The sequence below is a fragment of the Mus pahari genome, chromosome 5, assembly GCF_900095145.1.
Source record: "Mus pahari chromosome 5, PAHARI_EIJ_v1.1, whole genome shotgun sequence".
NCBI lineage: Eukaryota > Metazoa > Chordata > Mammalia > Rodentia > Muridae > Mus > Mus pahari.
Genome location: NC_034594.1, coordinates 140,089,732 through 140,100,671, shown reverse-complemented (window position 1 = coordinate 140,100,671; position 10,940 = coordinate 140,089,732). Strand labels below are relative to the sequence as shown.

Below are 10,940 nucleotides of genomic sequence, written 5' to 3'. Positions count from 1 at the left end.
ACAGACAGATGCAAATGACACCTGAAGAACAACTGAAGTTGTCCCATGGCCTCCATAGGCATAGGCACACACACAAACATATACCCACAGAGAAAGAGACAGACAGGCACACACATGCACAATGTACAGGTGACTTGAAAGAAAGGGAGATGATGTGGAGCTGCACATGTATATCCACTAGAAGCGCCAGGATAATATCTGAGTGCTAATACAGGGTCCACGGAATCCCTGACTTCTGAATTGCGTCGTCTAACCATGTAACTATAAGTGCAAACAGAACCAGAGGTAGGATTTCCCCCTTATTCTGGGATAGTTGGCATAGGAAGAACAATTAGTTAAAAACATAACCTACAATAGCACCACAATAGGCCCCTTTCAAAACCACTGGCTTTTCGATTCACTCAGCAAATATTTATTGAGAATGGGAGACAGACAGAGGGTCTGGGTTAAAGGCTATAAATATTGTATTAATTTGTATAATGGATAAAAACATGAGATGGAAGAATTCCTTTCCCTCCTTTTACATGAGGTTAAGCCAGACTATCTGAAGCACACACCCAGTATATTATCCTGCTTCTGCATAGTGCAGAGAGGTCCTACACCTAGGAACTTCAAGAGAAAATGGTGCCCAGGCTGGTGCCTGGTGCTTCTTGTATGGCGGGTCCGAGGAAGGCTCTTACTGTGGGCTTTCTGTCATTTCACCAATGACGCCCATATACCTTTGCAGGTAAAGAACAACAGCATGGCATGAATCGTGACAGTGTATGTTCCAGGCAACAACTTTTCCTAAGTACCCTAAGAGGATATAAGTGAACACTTGGGTCCATCAAATAGAAGCCCTTACATCAGATGAGCCCAAAGAAAAGTGGCTCTCAACCTTCCTAATGCTGGGGCCCTTTAGTACAGTTCCTGACACTGTGGTGACCCCCAACCATAGCATTCTTGCACTTCATAACTGTAAGTTTGCTACTGTCGTGAGTTACATGTAAATATCTGATACTCAGGATATCTGCTATGTGACCCCTGTGAAAGGGTTGTTTGATCCTTCCCAAGGGGGTCACAAGCCACAGGTAGAGAACCATTGCCAAAGATGGAACTTTATAATTGATCGTGACTCTATCCCCAAATCCTCAGGTGACCAAGAAAGATCCTAGGAGTAAAGGCCACCATCTTAAGAAGACACCACCAGCCCCCTGCCTCCCACCCATTCCCTAGCTCTGCAAGTGCAGCGACCATAGAAGAGTGATCAGTGCATTGTGACCACCTATGGGAAACTCGATCACTGCTATCTAATACTGAAAGTCCATGTGACAACCCAAGGGGGTCTTCCTATCTTTATTCTGTGTAAGGATGAAGGGCTATACATGTGTGAACTCTTTGGATGTGTATACCTATTCGTATGCAGATGCCAGAGAAAGATGTCAAGTATCCTGTTCCATTATTCCACCGTTATTCTCTTGCTCAGCCTGGAGCTTGGTTGGTGACAAGTATGCCCCAGCAATCTTCCTGACTCCATCCCACACAAGGTGCATCCCACACCTAGCTTCTTCCCGGGGATTTGAACTCGGGTCCTCATGCATGTACATCCTGTGCTCTTACTCACTGAGCCATCTCTATAGCTCCTCATATGAAGGGCTACCTATGTTTCTCATATGAAGACAATTAGCCTCGCCATCGTTTTTCTATTTGTTCGTTGAAACGCTGTGGAGGTTCTACAAGTAAGAAGATACAGGCACCGTCTCAAAGAGTTGCTGAGTAAAATTGGGTAGGATAATTTAGGAAGGAAAGAGCACACACTGTGGGATCAGGGGAGACTTTCTGAAGGTGGCAGCACTTGGGATGAAACCTGCCCCCAAATGGGCAGGAGATGGGTGGGCCAATGATGGGTAAAGGCTTTGAGAGTGAAGGCATGACGCCCCAAAACCTATGGAGCAACTGTGCCCACGGGGTAGATGTGTATGGCAGGTGATGTCGAGAGACGGGCGTGGTAGCCTTGAAGACTCAGCCGCCTGGCTAGGAGGATGGCAATTTAGGGAAATTTTGAGCAGAGGAATAATGGCTTTCAAACTCAGTCAGTGAAGCACGGGGTGCAGTAGACCTAGGAAGGATGGGAAAGACGCGCTTAGGTACACACTAGGTCTAATTGCCTGGTGCCAGGTGCCCGGGCTCCTGGATCCAAGGTACTGGGGCTGGCAGGAGACATTGAGCCCTCACGCGTCCTCGAAGCTTCCTGCCCCACCCCCTTGAGCCCATGAAGGAACAGAGCGGTTTTATACATTCTCTTCCCGTTCTGAGTCAGCAGCCCCTCTCCCACTTCTCCATGAATTCCGATGGTGGTGGGACAAAGTGCTCAGGACGAGTGGGTCTTTCCTCCATCCGCCCCTCTGGCTGGCTCGGGCCCTGTGTGGGCTGAGACCACCGGTTGTGCGTGCAGTGGAAGGCAGCTGTCGTCAATGCAGGCCTATTAGCTGCCTGGCCCCAGAGTCCCTGAACCTTGGCTGTCTCATTCCATTAGAGATAACTCTGCTGAAACAGGCACTTTAGAGTTGAAATTCAGCAGGCGGTCTGACCTGCCACTGCACACAGGCTCGCTGCGCCCTCAGAGTGGGACAGGAGCACGCCGGCTCATCTTTTCTGTGCAGATTCACCCAGTGGCTGATGCTTCCTGCATACCTCTGGAGCCATTTCAGAACACTGGCTCCATTCCTTCAGCTTCAATTGTTTCACTCAGGCCAGGTTTGGGGTAGTGTCCATGTTCCAGGGTACAGACCCCAATATTCACTAATTTTGGAATGGGTCCAGCCTACCACCTGGAAGCTGGTTTAGCTTCCTACTCTTCCTCACTATAGATTTTTTTTGTTTGTTTGTATTTATTTATTTATTTATTTATTTCAAGACAGGGTTTCTCTGTGTAGTCCTGGCTGTCCTGGAACTCACTCTGTAGACCAGGGTGGCCTCGAACTCAGAAATCCACCTGCCTCTGCCTCCCGAGTGCTGGGATTAAAGGCGTGCGCCACCACTGCCCAGCCTCACTATAGATCTTGACCAGGTCCTTCCTACCACTTGGCAGGGATTGTTTCCTCTTCTCTGGAGTAGACCAGTGGTTTTCAAATCATGTGTGTGTGTGTGTGTGTGTGTGTGTGTGTGTTCACATGCACACATGTGTGTTCCCTAGATATGAAAAAGTTGAGGCTTCTTGTATTCTGAACATGCTTCAACCAAATCGGATTTGTTACTTGAGACAGCATCTCCCTCTGTATCCCAGACTAGCTCTGAAACGATCTTCCTGCCTCTGCCTCCCAAGCACAGCGCTGCAGGTGAGCACCACTGTGTCCAGCTAGCCATGACTTTTTAAAATAGACACGTAAATTGGACTCCCAAATACCGTTTTGTTTTGAAGATGTTATAGTTTGATTTCTATTTATCATCAGATTGGATAAATCATTAGGTTTAATCCAACAGTAATGTTTTCAGTTTTATGAAAATATTTGCTATAAAAAATGCAAACATTTGAGAGGGTAAGGACTCAGTGGTCAATAAATTACTAAGCAAAACAAGCAAAAACAAAAGCAAGTCAATAGGATCCTAGTCAGGCAGTGTGGGTCAGCAGGGGAGAAAGAAGTGGGGGACTCCAAATATTTGTGGGACCTTTTAAGAGTCTTTCCAACAGAATTATAGTAACAAATATACAGCATTTTATACACACACGCACACACACATGCATATGTGTGAGAACACACATACATTGAAATATGAAGCTTAGATGACTACATAACGTATTTAGGTGGCCTCTTGGTTATCTAGACATTGCTCTTTCTACTATGATCCTCCCAAAGGGGACTGAATCATATAATCATATATCACATAATCATATATGTCATATGTATCATATATAGGGCTTGTATATATGATATATATTATATGTTTCAGTCATGAATGTAAGTCCTATATATGTGTATATGTGTGTATACACACACACACACACATATATATATGTGTACCTAGAATTGGACATGGTTCTGTGACTACTGGTTGAGACAAACTTCTCTGGAATCTCTCAGTAACACGCTATACCTGATCAGTTTGGTGTTCAATATGTAGCATGTAAGAATAATATTAATAACAGTATCTTCTGGCTGCCACAGGGCGTTAAAGACCTCTAAAAGCACTTTTCAAATCCGCATGTCCTTTGACATTCATTAAAATCCTTTTAGGAAAATCAGGGCTAGCATTTGTGCCCCACAGTAGAGAAAATGAAACTCAAACAGAAATAAGCTGAAGTGGTTTGTGAAAGGTCACACGGTCCCTTCCACTCTGTGCCAGCTCACTTCTCCTTGGTTCCTCAAGATGGAAAACCCAGAGTGCACTCATAGGAATGCAAAGAGAAGGAACAGAGCAGAGCAGAGCGGAAGACCCTGTCTGCTGCCCCACACTGAGCAAGCACTTCCTCCCCGCAACACTCCCGAGTCGTACTCACAGGTCAGGACAAGAGCGTGCGTGCTTCAGTGGCCAGCTCCCACAGACCTAGCGCTGAGCAGAGAAGGCGGGATGCAGGAACAATTCCCACCCAAGGTCTCTGAGTCTCCGTGACTAACACCAAAGCTTTTAGCCGCGTGTCATCTGGTTAACTGGGCAAAGTTCTGTTGCGCGTGGTTCCGGAGCCCAAGCCCGGAGCTCAGCTCGCAGCTTGAGAGCTGCCTCACCAGCATTTGGCAAGCTTAATATAGCTTCCAAAGCCAAACTTGGCCCAGCTTTTGCACACAGCCCAGTTGGCCAGCACCGAAGCTTTCAGCTGACCTTTCAACCCCGATCCCTCTGTACAGGCATATGGCCCAGGAATAGCGGCTCCGACACACTCTGCTGTGGAGATGAACTTAGTGGCCAGGTTTGGCTTAGTCAGGAGACTCTGCTGTGATTGCTAAAGGCAGCCTCGGGGGGACAATGCTGCCTGCTTTCTGCCCCCAGGACCTGTCACTCTCCCAACTTACCCTGGTTTATATGTCTTCATAGATAACAGTGATTGTTGTTTTCAATTATCTTGTTTATTCTTTAGTATTTTAGTATTTTATCTGTTTTGAATGCTCAGCAACATTTATACCATTTTTACACCCCCAAACCAGGGTGGTGTCGAATAGCACTCACGCAATGTAGGCCCTCGCTAACAGTTTTTTACTTATGTTTGCATTTGTTCATTAATTTAGTAAGTGTGCATGTGTGTGTGTCTGTGTGTGTGCATGTGTGTGTGTGTGTGTGTGTGTGTGTGTATTCCTATATGCGGACATCAGCAGTCACCCACAGTAGCTCTTCACCTCCTTTTGTTGAGACAGGTTCTCTCACTGGGGCCTGGAGTTCACTGGTATGGCTAGACGGGTTAGCCACTGAGACCCAGGATCCACCTCTGCAGCGTTGGGCTTACAAACACAAGTACCACACCCAGCATTATCTGTGAGTTCTAGGGACTGAATCGAGGCCCTCAATCTCGTGCAGCAAGCACTTTACCAACTGTTCTATCTTCCAGCCTCTGTTCTTGTTTTTTGTTGTTGTTGTTGTTTTGGTTTGGTTTGGATTGTTTGTTTTTTGTTTTGTTTTGTTTGTTTTGTTTGTTTGTTTGTTTGTTTTGAGACAGGTTTTCACTATGTAGTCCAGGCTGGCCTTGAACTCATTATACAGCTTCCGAAGCTGGCCTTAAACTCACTCCACAGTTTCCTAGGCTGGCCTTGAACTTGTAGGGATCTTTCTACTTCAGACTTCCAGGCATTAAGATTACAGACAGAAACCACTACGACTCATTTATTTAAATAAATGGTAACGCCCTTTGCAAAACCTAACTTTCACCGCTACACTGAGATGCATCTTTCTAACTGTCAAGCTTTGTTTGACTCTCCTTCCTTAAATGTGCTTCTAGAAAAGAAAGTGAATACACAAACCCCATTCATTCTGAAAGGCTGGGAATGGCACATACATTCCAACTGCCACTTCTGAGGTCCTAGCACCCATGATCAGGCAGTGCATGGTCTCTTCTCTGCTCCCTGTGGGTTTTGTTCTTGCATATGTAGTTCACACAACACGTGACTGTTCTGCATGATATAGCCTATATACCCACTACCCTGATTTCCTGGGTTGTCAGGGTAACCGGCTCTAAGAAACTTTCTCCCACAATTTTGAAGTCTAACCTGTCCCAGGATCTGCAAACGAACTCCAGGAAAGGTCATGCTATCATCTGAAGACCAGCGAGCCGAAGGCTGAGAAAGAGCCAGTGTGTCAGCTCAAGACCAAAGACCGGAAAATATTACATACACACAGCCCCAGGACTAGAGAGAACATTCAATGGACAAAGTGACTGTTGAGCAAGCTTGAGTTTGGATCCCCAGCAGTCATGTGACAGCCATATGTGGTAGAGTTCATCTGAGCGCCACCCCTACCCATGCTAGGAACGATGATGGACAGAACCTATGGACCGCTGACCAGCCTAGCTAAGAGACTGTACTCCAGGCTTAGACCCTGTCTCAGAAAGTAGGGTTGAGAAATGACTGAGGACGAAACACCAAGCTGACTTCTGGCCTCCACACTTGCCCACCCACAGGAATGCACACACACACACACACACACACACACACACACACACACACAACTCCTAGGTTGTAGGATAGTTCTTTCTTAGTTGTTTGGATTACCAGCCTTTTTTCCTAATCTGACCTTCAGGTGATTGGATGGTAACTGTCCATATTAGAGTATGCTGGCTTATTCACTCTACCTATGAGTAACCTATAAACGTTAGCCTGATCAAAAACAGTCATAGAAACATTCACAATAATGTACATACAGAAACTGAGCAACATAATGACAACCAATGCTGCCCCCCCCCCAACCCCCACAAGTACACAGAAGGAAGGAGCAGGGAGGAGTCCTGGCTGTTTACATGGAGAAAGGAAGGTATAGTTTGTAAAATTTCTGTTCCTAAATCTTCACTCCTAATGCTCCATACCCTTTGTGCTGTGCCCTTGTCTGGAATAGGGACAGCCTGGTTCTCCATTCGCCAATAACAGAATCATCTCCATGGTTTTCTTTGGTCATGCTGTCCATGTGGGACTCATCTTGGTTATGTTAGTCGAGGTGAGAAGACCTGCCCATTGTCCTTTGGGGAGGGGTTACTGGACTGTATAATCGTGGAGAAAGCAAGCTGAGCACTGGTAGTAGCACTGGTCTATACTGCTCTCAGCTTCTTGACTATGGCTATAATGTGGCTCAACTTCTTCACAATAACGGACAGACTGAGACACAGAACTGTGAGCTAAAGCAAACCCTTTCTGCCATGAGTCGTTTTTGTCCAGAGACTTTTATCACAGCAACAGGAAAAGAAACTAAGACAGCACTCATCTGAAAGACCATGATGAACCATTTCCCTGATTGGCTGTTGCTCCTTTAGCCTAAGACACGGGGACTAGCAGGCTAGGCCCATTTGAAGCACGGGCATGTTAAAGGAGAAGGCCAATACTTGTTTTTGTAAGCTTTGATAACAGAAATTGTTTTTCTTTAAAGAGTTTTTATTTTGTGTGTGTGTGTGTGTGTGTGTGTGTGTTTGTGTGTGTGTGTGTGTGTTTTGCCTATGTCTATGGATGTATTTCACATGTGCAGCATCTGAAGATGCTTTAAGACACCCCAGATATGGATATTGGCTACCCTGGAGCGGGAGTTACAGGCAATTTTGAGCCACTATATGGACACTAGGAACCAAACCCAGGTCCTCCGTGAGAGCAGTAAGGGCCCTTTGTCACTGAGCATCCCAGCCTGGGGATTATATTTCCATATAACATTATTGTAGCATTAGCCAACCCGTCTAAGAGAGGAAAGCTGGCAATCTTAGAAGGAAGACAAGGTCATCTGGTCATCCTGGGGGTGTCAAGGTCATCTGGTCATCCTGGTGTGTCAAGGTCATCTGGTCATCCTGGGGGTGTCACAGAGCACAGTGTCCCAGGTCTGATGTGGGATACACCTTTTTTCCACTGCAGCAGGAGACACTCAGAATTCAGGTCAAGTTTTCATCTTGACTCTTTGTCTCAGACACACATGGATGTATGGATACCTAGTTCTAGATTTGTCTGTGTGCAGTACCTGCCTTTCCCCTCAGTTGAAAATGCTTAACAAAGACTTGTCCTGATCATTTCTGTATATATTCCCTTTAACAAAAGTATATAGTATCTCATTGCCCACATACTTGTTTGTATATAACCATTCATGAGTGCACATATGTACTGAGGCCAGAGGTTGACATAGGTGCTCACAAAGCCCTTAGAGGTCCTCCTATCCCAGCACTGGGACTACAGACACATGCTGCCATGCCCCACCCCCTTCTGGTAGAGTCTGAGAGTCTGAACATAGTTCCTTATGTTCGTATGGCAGGCACCTTGCTGGCAGTGCCATTTCTCCAAGCCCCTAGATCATTGGCTCTCAACCTTCCTAATACTGCAACCCTTATTTTCATTGGTACTTCATAACTGCAGTTTTGCTACTGTTATGAATCATAATGCAAACACCTGTATCTTCTGATGGTCGTAGGCGACCCCTATGAAAGAGTTGATCAACCCTCTAAGGGGTTGCAACCCACAGGCTGAGAACCACTGCCCTCGATACTCATTGAAGTAGAAAAAACAAAAGGGGGGTCTCTACAAACACCCTCAGAGAGGTGTTGAAATCAAAGCCATTAAGCCCACCAGGAACGTGCCCTTGTGGTCCCAGTCTCTGGGACCTCAAGTTGTTGTGAGGTCACAGAATTTCTTGAACTGAAGGCACAGACAGTGAGGTTCTGAAGGAAAGCAGGCTCCGGAGCCAATGCAATTGCTTCAGCAAGCCCTCAGTGAGCACTTGTCTATGGCTCCTGCTCCAGGAGAGAGCAGGAGACTAGTCTGTGATCTACCCGATAGGAGCAGCCTCAGGCCTCGAGGATTGACTAAACTAGCCTTGGAGAAATATAACCTACCTGAGAGCTGGGTGGAGCCACCAAGTTGATTCCCGGAGGAGCTGCCAGTGCTCCTGAGGGTGGACCCATGGCAGAAGTGATGACTCTATACGGAGAGCCGAGAGCATTGAGGGGGGTTCCCACAGCGCTCAGCGTCCGGGGGGCACTCACTGGGGTGTCTGTGTAGCTGGGGTGGCTGTCCATTGGCTTCCCCGTGGGCAAGGCTACCGAAGGGCTCATGGATGTCGAGCCGGTGTGACCAGGGGAGCCTGTGAAAGGAAAAACATACAGTGAGACATTAAGGAAGCAACGCTAGGGCTCCTGTGGACACAGGCCTAGCCATCCCTAAGTTTGTTTCCTGGGTCCTTTCCCTCCTTTGGGCCACGTCTACAAATACTACTTGCTCAGATAAGTAAAGTGCAGGAATAGGAGAGGGGCTGGCCTAGGAGAGGGTAACTTCATGATGTCTTAGCTCTCAGAGGTTACGTCTGCATCCACTGTAGCCAGACCAAGATGCACAGTCAAGTACAAACCATGACACGGCTCACGAGTCCCAGGCCTCTGTGACTGTGTCCTGGGCCAGTCAGGCAGGCAAGGCAAGTCAATGCCCATGTGAGGAACAGAGAAAACAGGTACCAGAGCATCGCCAAGGTTCCCTTTCTCAGTCCACTAGCCCGTATGCCAGTCGGCATGACTAATGGCATGACTGCCATTAGCACCTATGGAAGAGGTTCAGGGAGCCTGGGAGCAACAACCAAGTGATTATCACAAGCTGCTTTTCTAGGCTCAGTTGAACCACGTTTCCTGTAGCCAGTAACTAATACAAGACAAAAGAGATGGGTGGGTGCTTTCCTGCCATCTTGAGAGCCCACCATGGAGCTCTCTCTCCAGCGGAGATGTAAAGCTGAGACTCTGCAAAACAGGAGTCAAGAAAACACAGCAGGAGCAGCCCATTCTGGGTGGCTGATGTGAAAGGTCAGATGCAAAGACGTGCACGCAAAATCGCTGCCCTCTGCTCCGTGGTGCACCTCGTTATATACAGGGACAGGAAGTGGGAAAGCAGAGTGGTCAGCACAGCCTGCAGGAGGAGCTGCCCAGGTCCACACCCGTCCTGTGAGCTACGCTCTATGTGAGGTAGGTTGGGTCCAGAGCAATCAGTACCAGGATTAGGAGACAGGGAACAACCTTCCCCTATTAGAGTTCTGGAGTTGAGCAAGAGACATCAGAAAGTAACTGTGGAATAGGTTGTAAATATAAATACCCACTAGGACGATGCCCACCTGAGTTTCCCTTGGCCCCTCTATTTCCTCAACTAAGGTCTCCCTAAGCAAAGGAGTTACTCTAGGGCTGGCAAGATGGCGCACTTGGGAAAGGCACAGATTGCTAGATCTAGAGACTGGAGTTCAAACCCTGGAACGCACTTAGTGGAAGAAAAAAAAAAAACTGGCTCCCACAAATTGTCCTCTGACTCCTGTACATATATGTGGCATGTGGGTTTACATATTTAAACTCGCAAACGCGCACACACACAGAGGGAGAGAGAGAGAGGGAGAGAGAGAATGAAAAAAATTAAAGAGGGAACAATTGTTTTATGCAGAGAACTTTCTCAACTCAAGACCCCACACTCATCCCTACCTGGACCCAACATTCTACTTTTGTCTAAAATTATATCATTCTGAAGGGAACTTAAAATTTTTTAGAAGCAATGAATTGATTTTAGAGAGATACAAAGTATAATGGCTAATCTTCATTATCAACTTGACTAGACTGAGAAGACACACCTGGGCAAGTCTGTTTCCAGAGAGGGTTAACTGAGGGGGAAAGACTTGCCCTAAATTAGGCATTATAACCCAGGGGTGGGGGTTCGGAACCAAATAGGGGCAATGAAGGACAATGCCCATTTAAAAAAATAAAAATTGTTTTATTTATTTACTTGCTTGTGTGAGAACAAGTATGTGAGTGCGTATGAGTGTGTGTGTGAGTG

At 46.7% G+C, this 10,940-nt stretch overlaps 1 protein-coding gene across 2 annotated transcripts in view; it reads right to left on the bottom strand.

Annotated features, from left to right (window-relative positions):
• Nucleotides 1-10,940, bottom strand: part of Rxrg (retinoid X receptor gamma) — a 42,422-nt gene that overhangs the window by 17,637 nt on the left and 13,845 nt on the right. Inside the window, exon 2 of one of the 2 annotated variants that reach the window (XM_021197496.2) lies at nucleotides 8,978-9,225. In XM_021197496.2, the coding sequence (XP_021053155.1) occupies nucleotides 8,978-9,225 (248 nt within the window). Of the gene's footprint in view, nucleotides 1-4,477; nucleotides 4,712-8,977; nucleotides 9,226-10,940 lie in introns of those variants that run through there. The other variant, XM_021197498.1, reaches the window with a different exon arrangement.